Source organism: Terrapene carolina, unplaced genomic scaffold, assembly GCF_002925995.2.
Source record: "Terrapene carolina triunguis isolate 2854851 unplaced genomic scaffold, T_m_triunguis-2.0 Scaffold22, whole genome shotgun sequence".
Classification (NCBI taxonomy): Eukaryota; Metazoa; Chordata; order Testudines; family Emydidae; genus Terrapene; species Terrapene triunguis.
In genome coordinates, this window is record NW_020664373.1 from 12,808,554 (window position 1) to 12,824,600 (window position 16,047).

At 41.6% G+C, this 16,047-nt stretch overlaps 1 protein-coding gene across 4 annotated transcripts in view; it reads right to left on the reverse strand.

Moving 5' to 3' along the window:
- Positions 1-224: 224 nt before the first annotated feature.
- Positions 225-16,047, reverse strand: part of LOC112108242 (SH3 domain-containing kinase-binding protein 1) — a 379,159-nt gene continuing 363,336 nt past the window's right edge. For 3 of the 4 annotated variants that reach the window (XM_026648747.2, XM_029910794.1, XM_024202288.2), the window contains 4 exons: positions 13,852-13,977; positions 11,404-11,675; positions 2,448-2,511; positions 225-853 (listed from right to left, as the gene is read on the reverse strand). In XM_026648747.2, the coding sequence (XP_026504532.1) occupies positions 812-853; positions 2,448-2,511; positions 11,404-11,675; positions 13,852-13,977 (504 nt within the window). In that variant the 3' untranslated portion in view covers positions 225-811. Of the gene's footprint in view, positions 854-2,447; positions 2,512-10,485; positions 10,488-11,403; positions 11,676-13,851; positions 13,978-16,047 lie in introns of all 4 variants that reach the window. The other variant, XM_026648750.1, reaches the window with a different exon arrangement.

The following is a 16,047-nucleotide window of genomic DNA, read 5'->3' on the forward strand; positions in this document are numbered from 1 at the left end:
CACAGCTGGTAAGACAAAGCTGCTCGCTCCCAATCTTATGCTGTTTTAGCACACATCTGGCTACGTTGACTGAGCAGCTATACATTAGAAGAGTGACCTCTAGTGGACCTAAGTGACCGGTGTCATCATGGCAGCTACATTATTTAGATCTGGTTTGCAACCAGTTCCAATCAGTGGGTGGCAAAAAGAAGGCACAAATCATTGTAAAGACAAGATTTTTTTTTTTTTTTAAATAAGCCATTCTACACAAACTTACATTTATCTTGTAGATTATTTTTGGACATAAAATTGCATATGTAATAGAATTTAAAACATAACACAAGAAGTAGGCTGTTCTACCTGAAGCAAAATAATACCCCTGCCTCCCAAACATCAACATTCATTCTTGGCTATATGCAGTACAAATATTTTAGGAATCTGTGACAAAAGACAATTAAAAAAAAGTCAAAATCATAAAGCTTGTAAACGGATAATCTGAAATACATTTTATTTATGGAAAAATATCATCAAAATAGTACCACTATGGACTAAACTGCCTGAGTTTGCATTTCATTTGTGATCTTGAAGTAGAGACTTTAGCACAATAAGATCAATTTCAGTCACAACCAGTGCCATACAGCAACTGCATCCTGTGGAATTTTTTCCTCTTCATTGGAATTTGTGTTGTGCTATCAAAAACTCTTGTGCTAATCCTTCAAACAAAGGGATATTGAGGCAATTCTTAAATCATTTGGCACAAAGTTATTTTGGCTGGGGCATAAATTTGAGTCTCAGTCATGATGAATAATGTAACATTCCACCTATCAAGTATTCATTTTGATTGAAGAGTTTTCTTTATGTCGTTCACTTCCATCTGCAAAGAAAAATCTCATTAGGTGGTTTATTGGTGTGTCAAATTCAAGCATAGTGCCAGCAGCAAATTCAGTTGCATCTTATCTCAGGGTGTGGTGGGCTTGAAAGTAGAGGAAACTCTGTTATCCCCTTATTATTCCCACCAGCAAAAGCCTCACACATCCCGGTGACTCTCATTCCTGCTAAAAAGAATTGGAGATGGCTACCTTCTTCCAGAGCCAGGCAAAGATAGTCACTGGAACATGTCATGAACTTACTCAGACTCTTCTCCACTGAGTGGAGACTGAACCTTTGCAGCACTCCAAGTCTAAAGGCTTCTCTTCACACAGAAGTTACGCTGGTTTAGTTAAATCAGTGCAACTTGTGTGCGTGTGGATTCTCGTATCTATTTAAAACTGATAATATCAGTTTAGCTAGCAAGCTCAACCAATATAAGCTAGGTTAAACTGATATAAGAATGTCGACATGCAAAAGTTATAAAATTGTTATAAAAAAATCACACCTTTAGTTAGAGCAGAACAGCTCTGTATTTAGACCAGACTTAGCTCTGTCCTGAGGAACTGGAATCCAGAACTCTGAATGGTACTGACTGCTAGGTCAATCCAAGAATTTCTATAAAAGGTTTATTAACCTTCGCTGAATTGTTAATTATTAAAAACTATGGCCTCTCACAGATCTGCCTATGCAGAAGAAATATTCAGAAGGCCCCAATTCTGCTATCTTTACTCGTGTTGAACAGTATGTTATTAAGTAAGAGCAGCCCATTGAAATCATGTTTTGATTTTCCATCATTAGTATAAAAAATATACAGCCACAAAATAAAAGTAAAAATATCAAAGTAATGCTAAAACCTTGTTAATGACAAGTATGTCAATCCCCAAATCATGAAAAGCAGTTTCAAAGTTACTTTATATATGAAGCAGTATATCTGATGGTCCAAATAATGGCTCAGTTCTACTACATTTACTCATGTTGCCGGTGTCAAGTACTGCTCAAGTGACTGATTCAATAGGATGACTCCAAGTAAGGTCATATTCAATGTTAAAGAAGCAGAACCTTGACTCTTAATGGAAATAATATATATTTTTTAAAATGATACTTTTTTAGAACTATCAGATTGTGTGCAAGAGAAACTGCAGAATCTTGTTAGCTGAAATTAACTTTTCAAATAAAATAAGACCAATTCTTATTTAAAAAGTCACTGGCAGACTGTAAATCACATTTTAAAACATAAATTCTCTCATCTATTTTATGAACAAATTAGATGATTAAAACTAAGAATTTTAAAAACAGATTTCACTTTCCACTAGCTAAACTCTGTTTACTTGTTTGTATTTCCTTCAGCTTAGACAATAAAAATAGATTATTCAGATTCCAGAAAATTTTCATATTTTCATGTGATAACAGCATATAGATTGCAAACACTGCAGGGGGAATATATATTTGTTTATATACATACATTCTGTTAATATAAAAAGAAATTCAAATATATTTATCTTAAGTTTTATAAGAGCTTGTTTGCCCTAAGTTTGAGGCTAAATTTGACCTGCCAGTATCCCTATAAAGTTGTCTCCGACCACATAAGATTCAAGTACCTGTAATCGTAGACGGATCTTTTTTTCTTCATCCAATTCAGACAACAATTGTTTAATCTCTTTTCTATAAAAAAAGAATGAAAAAATTGCAAAGGTTCATATTATTAAAATAAAGGTAATTATCTGTGAACCATTTCCCCACTGTATTTTCTCAATAATGATTTATCGAAGTATTTATATCCTTAAAACATTTTGCATTAGTTTAATTTAAAACAGATAATAGACAGAAGTGACTTCATTTATGCTTTTGGAAAACAGCTGTGTAGCAGCTGACCATTTTTGTTCAACTTACAAAAATAGGACTGTTTATAGCTCTCATTTTTTGTATACGACAATAGGAAATTTGGATTAGTCCATTGGTAGGTTACAGAAACTGGTAACATAAGCGATCACACATTTAAACTGTTTTAAACTGTTTAACAAAGCACTATTTAAACTGCATCTTAACTTAGAAAGCTAGATAATTCCCAAGTGTAGGTCACCAAAAAATGGTCTGTTGTCCAGGGGATGTAATGAAGGGAAAAGAAATGGTTTCTGACCTCTGAAAGGTAAGACCAGGATGTGATTATTTGGAGGAGGAAGTTTCACTATATCTTTCCCATAGAGAGATCCTCTCTTCTGTCCCAGGCCTGTGCTCTGAACATAATAAATCTTAGAGAGATAAGGTGGGTGAGGTAATATCTTTTATTGAACCAACTTCTGTTGGTGCGAGAGACAAGCTTTCGAGCTTATACAGAGCTTTTCTTCAGGTCTGGGAAAGGTACTCAGAACGTCACAGCTAAATATAAGGTGGGACCAACATGGCTACAGCAACACTGCATGTAATAAATCTTGTCACATTCCTGTTTATTGCCTTGTCCCGCAAGCCAGAAACCAGTAGTTGGAGGCAGCTCCTGTTAGAATGTCAGGCCAGAGGCCTTGTGGGGCCAGTGGCTATGCAAGGCAGGTTGGGAATAGGTGTCAGTTGGCCCAAATTGGGCCACATTCACCTCGACAACCCCTACTTGACAGCCCTCCCCAGTGTTCTTTTATTCCCCTACAGTCGCCTTGTTTTGTCACATTCCTCTGCCACTACAGTGTCTTTAACAGTACTCCTACAATCCTCTTCCCCAAACCTCTACATTACCCTACCCCTTTACCATTTTTGGCCTGGCCACACATGGCAGACATCTTTCCAGTGGGCACCCTGACTTCATTCCCACTGGGAACAATGGAAGATATCAGCAATATTCAGGAAGGGCAAAAATAATGAGAAAATCCCAGCTTCTGAGATTTGAGCAGTTTAAACTCTCCCAATATCTCCCCCCCTGCCCCAGAATAAAAATAAATGTAAGACTCAGAATAATAACAGGAGAGTTTTCAACTCATTATTAATCACAATTCAGTTACGGTATTGCCAGCCTCATGAGATCAAAAACCATGAGCCAGTTCCTAAAAAAGTAATGAGATTTATAAAACATCATCAAACCATGTTTTTTTAGTCTGTCTTTTGACTTTTTACCTCCCTCTACTCTTTTGGTAATGTGTGTATGCTAATTTCAGGTTGAAAAGTCAACTTCAATGCACACATGCTTCTCCCTGGCTGCTCAAATGGGGACGCTGAAGGTACACAAACATATTTAAGGAGAATTAGAATGGAGAAGATGCAAAATGGTTAAATATTTGTTTTATTTAGGCTAGTCCTAAGTGGCCTCTGTTAATGGTATCTCCTTATTAGGATGGATACCCCTTCAAAAGTATCCCTTCAAAAACAGAGAGAACGGATAGAGAGAGGGAAGACACCCAGGCTGGTGGGAAAGAGGGGGAGTACTTATGTTAATTTATTGTACACCGGTATAATAAATGTACTCAGTGGAGAGCACTATAATGTGATAAATATAAAATATGATGAAAAATCTAATTCACACGTATTTCAAAACATACAAGGCCTGTAAAATGGAGGTGGAAAATGAATAATGAACACCCAAGAAAGAGGAGGTTACTCACCTGTGCAGTAACTGATCTTCTTTAAGATGAGTGTCCCTGTGGGTGCTCTATTGTAGGTGTCGGTGCGCCCCTGTGCCGTTGTTCGGAGATTTTTACAACAGTACCCGTATCGGCCGCGCATGCACGGAGCCTGCCTCACATACCAGTCTTATCTTAGTAGCGCGCATGCACGGCCGAACTCCTCAGTTCCTTCTCTACAACGGAGCCCGCCCCAACTCCGAAGTAGAGGGGAGGAGGGTGGGGAGTGGAGCACCCACAGGGACACTCATCTCAAAGAATGTCAGTTACTGCACAGGTGAGTAACCACCTCTTCTTCGAGAGTTGTCCCTGTGAGTGCTCCACTGTAGGTGACTGAAAAGCAGCGTCTCTCAAGGAGGTAGGAACTTCGGATCTGGAAGGAATGCAGTAGATAGAACAACTCTGCCCACATGCGTATCAGTGATGGATCCCTGTGTAAGAGCATAATGTTTTGCAAACGTATTTTCGAAAGCCCAAATGGCAGCTCTGGAAATGTCCTTAAGGGGGACATTATGTAGAAAGGACACTGAGGCCACCATGGATCTGGTGGAGTGAGTCCTGATAAAAGTAGGAGGAGTCACTTTCTGTAGTTGATAACAGAGACAAATGCAACTTGAGATCCAGTTGGAAAGTCTGTGATTAGAGATAAATGAGCCCTTAGAGCGTTCTGCAATGGGGACGAATAGCTTGTCGGAACGCCTAAAGGTTTTAGTCCTGTCAAAGTAGAAGGACAAAGTTCTGCGCATGTCCAAAGTGTGCATTGTAGATTGAAAGGAATTACCTGGAAAAGGTAGGGAGATAGATAGGCTCATTGAAGTGGAAAGATGAGTGCACCTTTGGTAGAATTTCGGGGTGTAAGCGTAGGGTGACTTTGTCCTTAAAAAATATGGTTTATGGCGGATCTGCCATGAGTGCTGCAATTTCTCCTGTGCGTCTCGCAGAGGCAATTGCTACCAGAAATGCAGTTTTCATAGAGAGATGTAGGAGGGAACATGTGGCTAATGGTTCAAATGGTTTTTGGGTTAGGCATGTTAAAACTAAGGGAAGGTCCCAAGGTGGATTAGGCGGTTTGATGTCTGGGTATAGGGTATGCGGTCCCTTAAGGAATCGCTTAGTAATGGGGTGAGCAAAGATAGTCCTATCATCGATGGCATTATGGAACATTGTAATTGCAGCCAAGTGGACTTTGATGGGACTCAGGGAGAGTCCAGAGAGTTTAATCTCTAACAGGCAGTCGAGGATTAGCGGGAGAGGTGTGGAAAAAAAGGAGCGGTTTTTGTGACAGCCCACTAGTGTGTAAATCTTGTCCAGTTATGAAGGCAGGTGGTGCATGTAGAATTTGTTGTGCTATGAAGGAGTACAAGTTCGCTCGGCATGAGAGAACCATGAAGGAGCCAAACCTTGAGGTGTAACATGGTTAAATTGGGGTGGAGTAGTAGACCATGTTGTTAGGACAAGAGATTCTGGCGGAGGGTAGTGGAATGGGTGCGGAAAACGACATCTTGGTAAGGAAAGGGTACCATGCCTGTCTGGGCCACGGGGGCTATCATTATGACCCTGGCTTGGTCTGTTTGTATTTTTATCAATACTTTGTGTATGAGTGGTATCGGGGAAATGCATACATTAGGTCGGTGTTCCATGGGAACATGAACGCATCCCCTGAAGAGTGTTTGCCTAGTCCCACTCTGGAACAAAATCTTGGGCATTTCTTGTTTGCTGCAGTTGTGAAAAGTAGTTGGGTATCCCCATGTGTGGAATATGTCTAGTACTATATCCTCATTTAGTTCCCATTCGTGGTCTATGAGAAATCTTCTGCTGAAGTCGTTGCAGTGGTATTGAGAGAGCCAGGTAAGTATGCAGCTGATAATCAGACATTGTGTCTGAGGCACCAGTTCCATTGTTTCATCGCTTATGTACAAAGGGAGTGGGATCGCCCCTCCCCCTCCCCCTTGCCTGTTTACATAGAACATGAAAGCAATGTATTGCTCAGAGTTCTAGATGTTGATGTGAAGGGACGTCTCTGCAGGAGATGAAAGCCCCTGGGCAGTGTATTGGGGATGTGTACTCCCTATACTCCCTATGTGTACTGTACATCCCTACAGTAAGGGATGTGCCTGTAGTTATGACAACCGACAGGACGTCCTGTGGAAAGGGGACCCCAGAGCAAAGGTTGTGAGGCAATGTCCACCAGTGGAGGGAGTCCTTGACTCTGGGAGGTACATATAAAAGTTAGTTCAGACCATGGACATTCGTCTGTAGACAGTGGAATCCAGCTTTAGAAACACCTCATGAAGAGGTGAGCGTTCCTGACTACAAAAGTGCAAGAGGCTATGTGGCCTCGGAGTTGTAGGCAAGCTCGTGCAGCCACTTGTGGACTGTTGCACAGCTTGGGAACGAAAAGGTTGATGGTTTTAAAAAGGTGGAGTGGGAGAGATGCTATTCTTTTGCGTGAGTCAAAATGTGCTCCTATGAACTTCAATTGTTGAGTGGTAGTGAGTGAAGATTTTCTTTGTTCATTCACAGGCCAAGAGCATGGAAACATTGGACTGTCCATTGTGTGGATTGAATGGCTTCTTGGAGGGTCCTGGCTTTGAAAAGGCAGTTGTCGAGGTAAGTAAAAATTATGATTCCCTGACTTCTGAGATGAGCTGTTACGACTGCGAGGAGGTTGGAAAAAACATGAGGCACTGTCGAGAGGCCAAAAGGTAGGACCCTGTACTGGTAGTGTTGTGAGCCCAGAACAAAATGAATAAAACATCTGTGGGCAGGATGTATGGTCACAGGAACATAAGCATCCTACGGGTCGAGGGCTGAAACCCAATCTCCCTGCTCCAGTGCTGGAATTATGGTTGCAAGAGTCACCATTTTTAAAAAAATTTTATGTAACGAATTTATTGAGGCATCTGAGGTCGAGAATGGGTCGCCATCCCCCAGTTCTCTTTTGTGTTAAAAAGTAATAGAAGTAGAACCCTTTTCCTCTGTGGTGGTCAGGCACTGGTTCTACTGCTCCTAATTGGAGGAGGTGATGCACCTCTTGGTGGAGCAGTTGTTTGTGAGAGGGGTCCCTGAAAAGTGACAGGGTGGGGGAGGGCAAAGATAGGAAGGGAATGGGCACTGAAGTAGGGATGATGTTTTCTATACTCTTGATCACATCTTCAAGTTTGCTGGGAGAGGGTTGACAAGGAGCCGATGAATTGGTACGGCGATGTTGATATCTTGGTCACTGACGTTGTTGTTCATATGGTCTATGACTTTGTTGAGTATACGTTGGGTGACATGGATGTTGATAAGGTTGGTATCTATATTGTCTCCTCCTATTTGCAAGGGTTTGGATACCGAGAGACCGTAATGTTGCTCTCAAGTCCTTCATGGAGTGAAGCACATCGTTGGTGTTACTGACAAATAGTTTTTCACCATCAAAAGGGAGATTTTCGATGGTATTCTGAACCTCGCGAGGAAAAGAAGACGATGAAAGCCATGAAGCTCAACGCATCACGACTGCTGTAGCAGTGGACCTTGCAGCTGTATTAGCAACATCAAGCGCAGCTTGTACTGCGGTACGGGAGACGATTTGACCCTCGAGACTATGGCTTTAAACTGATGGTTTTTTGCCCTCTGGGATGTCATCAATAAAGTCCATGAGTTTCTTATAATTTTTGTGGTCATATTTTGCCAGAACGGCTGCATAATTAGATATCTGGAATTGTAATGTGGGCAAAGCATACACTTTACGACCAAGCAGGTCCAGCCTTTTACTGTCTTTATCAGTTGGGGTAGACTTGGGAACTGGTGTTTGTTCTTTTGCCTCTACTACCAATGAGTTTGGCGCTGGGTGAGTAAAAAGGAACTCAGACCCTTTGGAAGGAATAAAATATTTCCCGTCAGCTCGCTTACAGGTAGGTGTGCTAGTAGCCGGTGTCTGCCATATGGTTTTGGCAGGATCCATAATGGCTGGATTTATAGGTAAGGCAATCCTGGATGTGGAGGAAGGTTGCAGGATGTCAGTCAACTCATGTTGGTTTTCAGAAATTTCCTCCAGATTAATCCTCAACTCGTTGGCGACTCTTTTGAAGAGGTCTTGAAATTTTAAGAAATCATCCGACAGTGTTGGTGGAGGAAGGCAGTATAGCCTCATCCTGTGTGGATACGGGCTCCACAAGGATTGGGGAAGCATGTGTAGCGTGTTCATTGAAGTGTGGAGTAACAGCTTGTTGTTGTGTCTAATTCGTAGCCGTATGCACTGGTGATGGGGAAGTGGCATTGTTCCTATTTTTGGCATCTTGGCAATCATAGTGGAATCGCTTATATGGTGCCCAGGGACCACAGTATTGCCACTGACCAGGGAAGGGCATAGGTGGTGCTATCCACGGGTTTGTATACCAGGGAGGGAGGGGAGGTCTTTGATGAACGAAGACCTAGATTTTCTATGACCAGTGCTGATTTGGGTCTGTGACTGGGACAATTGGTATGGTGAAAAGTCTCCCTGCACTATGGCTTCCTCATCACTAGAAAAGTGAGATGCAGCCAGAGACAGCTGTCCGGACCACATGTGAATGTCAGGAGAAAAATAGGTGTCAAGTGGTGGTGACTGTAGGTTAGGTGACACCTGTAGTCCAGTGAATGAATGAACTGCAGTGCTGGAGAGCCTGTGTGAGATAAACCCTCCGTTAGGAGCGCCTGCGGTGCTGGAGGGTCATTCGGCACTGACGTTCTCTGCACCGTAGTGCTCAATGCATGCGCTGAGGTTGGAGATGCCGTGGAGGTAAGTGCAGTCCATGTCTGTTCCGGCAAGGTCATCTGTGCTGGCACCGTGTCCACTGCGGTGCTGGACAGTGCCATGAGAGAGGCAGGCAACTTGAAGCCTGAAGCCTCGGCACCGGGAGCTTGTGCTGTCGACGCAGCCACAGGCGGGATTAGCGTGATGCTGGGGGAACCGGCCCATCAAAGGAAGGTCTGCATAGAAGAAATAGACCTGCTCAGCGACCTTTTTGCTTGCAATGTTTCCCTTCTGGGTGAGGGAGGCAGGCGTTTTCTTTTTTTGTCCTTTTTGGAGGCGGGAGGGCTGCAGTTCACTGAGGAGCCCGTACCTGGGTCAGAAGCAGGTACGAGTGACTTCTGCATAAGAATCATTTTCAGTCGGAGTTCTCTGTCTTTACGTGCCCTGGATTTTAATTTGGAACAATAGGCACATTTTTGAGGAATGTGGGACTCCCCCAGGCATTTTATACACTAGGAGTGATCATCTGAGATAGGGATGGCATCCCTGCACGTCCCTGCTTAAATCCTGGGGAGCCAGGCATATTAGCGTCGGCTGGAGGCTGATAGAAACAAGTGGGAACAAATTGTTTTTTTTTGTTTTGTTTTTTTTTAATGGATGAACTTATCTAGTAACTACAGTGCAAAACTAAGGGGGAAAAGGATGTAGAATGGGAAAGAGAAAAAGTTTTAACGAGTCTGCTGTAGGACTGACTCCGGCCGGGGACGGTAGAGAAGGAACTGAGGAGTTTGGCTGCGCATGCGCACTACTAAGATAAGACTGGTATGTGAGGCAGGCTCCGCGCATGTGCGGCCAATACAGGTACTGCTGTAAAAATCTCCGAACAACGGCCCTGGGCGCACCGACACCTACAGTGGAGCACCCACAGGGACACCTCTTGAAGAAGAACACAAAGCACTCTTGCTATGGATCAAGTTTTCCAATTATTTTTCAATAAACATTTATGTGAGCTGCAATGATCTCTATCTACATGAATATGTTTACAACATAAACCATCTTTCAGAGCTTTCTATATTTCAGTGCAATAATGATACTTATAATCCCTAAACATTATTTTTTAAATAATTCAGTCACATTCAAAGTATTTAACAAATAACTTTAGACCATTCTTTCTTTGTGTAATTTGGATAACTGTGTAACTATATACATTATCCAGTAGTTACAATAAATTATTTTTTAAAAATCTCATAATTGTCCAAATAGCTAAAAAAATTCATTTTTATTTTAATTGTTCTTCCCTCCTGCGCTTCCTGGGACTTCTCCACTTCCTTAAACCCAGCAGAACACCCTAGCCCCCACCATCAGTTCAGTGCCCCCATTCCCATCAGTCCCCATTCCAGCTCCCCCTCCCCCAGCCACACCACTGCTCCTCCTGGGGTCTTCACTCCCCTTTCCCAGGCCTGGGGGTATACAGCAGCATCCCCTCATCTCCCCTTTCCCACAGGCTCTTCACCTCTCTCTGCCCCTTCCCTGCCCAGGTGCTGCAGGGGAATGCAGTGAGGAGCAGAGGCACCATGCTGGCAATGGGGCAGAAGGAATGGAGCCATGCTGGGCTGCTGTGCTCTTTGCTTCCTCCCCCTCCCTCCCCTTCTGTGAGAACACTGCAAGCAGGATGGAGAGGCTCTGCTGGCTTATAGCAGGGCTGAACTTCATGAGGGGGCTGGAGTGTCTCACATCATGGTAAGATGGGCTCCAGACCCTCTGAAATCCCGTCACTTGTGACACAATCATTTGGAGGAACAGCTTTCTGGGCAATTGTATTAACAGTTTAACAACTACTGAAGAATTTTAGTATAAAAGCCCACTAGAAATGCTTCTCAGCTTTCAGATCAACATATTTAAGAGTCCCTAAATGGCCACTGATGGATTAGACAGTAGCATCTTGTTAGACTCCTTAACCTCGATCAGTCTACAGTTCAGCTTTTTAAAAAGTCCAGGTAAACATGTACTTATACGATAAAACAACATAGCTCCAGAGAAGCTGTTACAAACTATCAGATTGACTGTATTGGTGATTTAAAATTTTTCTCAACATCTATCTGTCTTCATGAAATCTTTTTGTCTGACAAAAAGATCAAAGGAATTTCACACACAAACACATATATTATATGGAAAAGATTGGTACAAAGCACAGTAAAGATGCTTCGAATGGATGTTGTGGTTTCTAATGCTTACTTTTGCTGGTCTTTCATTGTCTCAACGATAGTTCTTAGCTCCTTAACTTGTGTCCTCAGCTCCTCCAAGGCTGCCGGACCCTGGCTTGAGAGCTCAGTCTTTGGCTTTCCTTCAGTACTGAACAAAGATGGGGAATTTGACCTATGGCCTGTTGTTCCCACAGTAACTGAATGAAGTGCAGGTGAGGATGAGGAGGATAATGATGCTTGTATATTACTCCCACTAGTCAAACCCCCTGGTTTTGGAGGCAATGAAGTTTTATTATCAGACACCTGTCAACAAAAAACAAGGAATATTAAGTTGCCTGAATTGGAAGCACATCTCAGTATTAGGTATATTTTACTCCCCTGCAGTCATGCTGATGGGTTTGGTTAGAACCTTTCCATGCTTGAACATGGCACAATGGATATGATACACCACTGGTACTCAAATCTGTCTTTCTGAACACTCACAATATTAAGCTTGAGCCTGCCAGGGACCCTCAGCCCAGCCGATCACTGACTGAAATGTTTTCCATCAGTATTGTTGCAATTGACCAGGAAAAAACATTACCAAAATGTAGGTCACCAATAAGGCAGGTACAAGAGTGAAAAGAGTTAAAAACAGAGATTTTACATTTTTATTAAGACGACACAGGCAATTCTCTAACAAAATTAAGTGCTTGATACATGTTTTACACAGAACTTTGTTATAAGTCAGAGTACGCTTAGCTAAGCTGACCTATTTTTGTGAGAATGCAACTTGTGTCATGCAGAGAAACTAAGTAGGATTTCTTGCAGTACCAAATTAGTTGTGATTTTCAACTAGTAATTGAAAGATTCTGTCTGCAGTCCAAAACACAGTTAAAGAAAAGGAAAAGTTACTTTACCGATACTATTACTTAGAGCTATATAATCCTTAAACCTCCCTGACTTATCTTCCATCAGAACAAATGTACCACATATTGCAGGAAGTATTCATCTATCAATGAGAAACATAATATGTTCAACTACTTTAAAAGAATTGTGTAACTTTGGTACTGAGTTTCTGCTCATGTCTACATCTCTACACTTTCATACAGGAATTCTGGGGCTTGGAAGTTTCATTGTCTTAATCTATCTATGTAGTTACTTATATGGGCTCACATCACTGGAGTGTCTGAATAAAAAAAAAATGGATTTTTATCCACACAACATACCTGTGAAGTGGGGAAGTATTATTCCTATTTTACAGATTAGGAATTGAGGCACAGGTTAGACTAAACTCTGTCACTTACTGATGTTGGCAGAACTCTGGGAACAGTATTTGCTGATTTAAATGCTGCACGGAGCACAGGGAGCAATACAGAAAGTGTTCTTTCAGTAACACCATAACAAATGTGGCTCTCTTTCTTTTTAAAATATCCCATCTAGAATTTATATTTTGTGTTAAGGTAGTGCCTAGAGGTCCCGTTGTGCTAGGCACTGTACAAACACACAGTAAGAAACAGGTCCTGCCCCAAAGAATTTACAGTCTAAGGGCTGGCCTACACAAAAATTTTATACCAATTTATTTCAGATGGGGTGTGATTTTATATTGATATATTTAGAGTGGTACAACCCCTGTTGTGGGCAGGTTTCAACAGTTTAAAGGTGCTTCTAAATATATAGTTGATGCCTGTAAAACTGATTTAGTGAAAGTGGTACAAAAACTACATGTGGACAAGCCCTTGGCAGATAAGACAAAGCGTGGAAGAGGAAACAGAAGTACAGGCACAAGGTGTCTCAAAAGGTGGTAGAGGTAATAGAACCCAGGTCTCCTGACTCCCAGTCTGATATCCACTAGACCATGCTAGGATTTTGTTTTTTTCCTCTAGAAGTGTGCTTCATACATTTAGGATCCAGAGAACTAGAATCAGAATAAAACAAATGTTTAAGTTAAATGAAATTTGGTGCCTAAAACCTTAACAATAGTCCTCCGCAGCTCCCTTGTGAAGTTTAGCTAGAACAGTAAGATAGTTTAGAGCAGTAAATACAGATGTCTGTATTCATTATTAACCTGGTTCCATTTTCTCTAGATTACTGTGATGATATATTATCAATATGACATGTTCTAGACTGTTCACTCACCCAGTACCATTTAAAGTTTTGCTAGTACAGCTTATTTTGCTCAGGGAGTTGGTATAAGATATATTGGGACACACACTTTTTTGCCAGTATAAAAGGTGTCTACAGTAGGAGGATTTGTCCATATAGCTATACTTAGCTGTACGGGCAAACCTTTTCTAGTGTAGACTAGGCCTCCATCTTGTGTTTCGCTGTAGGACAATACTTCAGTATTACAGTATATGTATTTTTTAAAACTAACTACCCTGAGGTGCCCAGTTACTGAGATGATGGGTACCATGAAATAAATAAAATAAATGACAATGCATGTACTTGAGGATAAGTTAGCAGATGCAGAGTAATCAAAACAGTCTGATTAACTTACTTGTGATATTGTAACAGTCTTTGTTTTCTTTGACACTTCAGTTGCTTTATGTATAATGGACACATGTTCTTCCTTTTCCTCTTCAGGGCTTGGTGAGTCAAAGAAATCAGGACTTGAAAGGGAGGACTATATAGGCAAAACAATAAAACCAGATATTTTCATTCTAGACTACTTTTAAAAGAAGAAAATTACATAGCAAATAATATCAAAAGTTATACAAGACAACTTATAATTCAAAAGGAAGATTTTCAAAGTTCTGTTTTAATTAATACCTTGTTTTAAAGGGTGGCGAATGGAAAGATAGGCATTGAAATGACAAATGCGTAATGGCTATATTGCGATTTAGGGGAACTCTTTGTTCAGAAGAAGATGCACAGTGCCTTCCTGCCCCCCAGAAGAATTTTAGTTTAATGAGGCAGAATTTTCCTGAGGTTAATAAGGTGTGTGTGCTGCTGTTACTTCAGTTCCACCGCACTGGGAGAGGGTGCATTTGGCTTGGTCAGGTGCAGGCCTCACTCTACTACTTTTGGAGAGGTTAGTACTGCTCTCTGTACACAACGCCTGCATTCCAACGCCTGCGTCTTGCACAGAATCAACCACAAACTGGCTCTTAGATTTATTTTAAGTAATGTAACCTTCCGTTTTTGTTCTCTTTTATTTCCACGATGAGCCATTCACCTTCCCTTCACTTTATTTTCAGCATATGAACATGAGACATTAGTGTTAGCCATAGCACACTCTCATTTAGACATCCCGACATGCAAAAACAAAAAATGAAAATTATACACAAAAGATTGAGCATTTGTGCATTATCAAATCTTTGCTTTTTTAAAACAGCAAAATGATATTGGTCACACACCAGGAAGCTGGGCACAATTTGATCTATATAACAGATTCAGAAAAGTTAGAAAAAGATAGCTTTACTCCCTCTCAATGGTATTTTAACAGATGAAAGGGAGGCCCTATTATGTGGAGCTAGTAGTCTGGACTATGTCTTCATACATTAAGGGCTGGATTAATGCAGGGCCTATAGAGGCAGCAAAATTATAGATCTAGATATTGATATATAATTTATAGCATCTTCAATTGGCAGTCATGTTCCTTCACACTTCCTGGAAAGCAACAGCCAATCAGAGCAGACCTCCCTCCCTCTCCCCTCAGGAACCTGGCCTATTCTCACAGGAAGGGAGGGATGCCCCTGCTCACAGGTGGAGAGGAAGAAGCATAAAGAGCTCTGCAGCATTGGGCAGCTCCACCCGCTCTTCCCCTGCACCACCACCCCCTCAGCAGGGATGGCTTTTCTGTTCCTCCCTCTCCCACCCTGTAACTCCTGACCAGGGAAGAGGGAGGGAGGTGAAGGGGGAGAGGGGACTCTGCTGCAGCCCTCTCTGGCCTGGAAAAGGGGGGTGAAGAACCCCAGTAGGAGCAGAGATGAGGCTGGGGAGGAGGCACAGCCGACGGGGGGCGCAAGAGGGCAGAACTGATAGGGGGCTGGGCAGTATTGATGGGGGCACCAGATGTATGTTGTAGCTGTGTTAGTCCCAGGATATTAGAGAGACACTGTGAGTAAGGCAAATCTTTTATTGGACCAACTTCTATGGGTGAGAGAGACAAGCTTTGGAGCTGATACAGAGCTCTTCTTCAGGTCACTGATGGGTTCTGTGCAGATGCACTTCAGTTTATTTTCCCTCTATTGACTGTCATGCCATGTATTTAATGTAGAAACTTTTCATTTACATTTAAACACATTAGAGCTACAATGCGTTGATACATTTCTACTTACAGTGGTACACTTTTAATCAGGAGCTTACTCAGATAGTTATACAACATGAAGTGATGAGTAATTGACATACTTTCATGTGATTACATGCTGCACAGAAGTTTAAAAAAAAAAAGATGGTGCAAGTGTCAAAATTTCAGACAATAAGGAAAAGAAAGTTAGATGTCCCTTCATTCCTCGTGAATTTAATTTATAATTTTAATTTCACAGTTTCAATAGAATTAATATAAATAGCATGCTGTGTTAATAGTATTACAGTGAATCTATATAATTATTTGCTTGAAAGATTTTGTTGCACTGTTGCATACTGGCTCACTCAACCTTTTATTTTGAGATTAATACATACAATTGGGCACACCACTCTTGGAAGGTTGTGAGCCCTGGCCAGTGGCAGTTTCACTAGAGAGCAAACACCT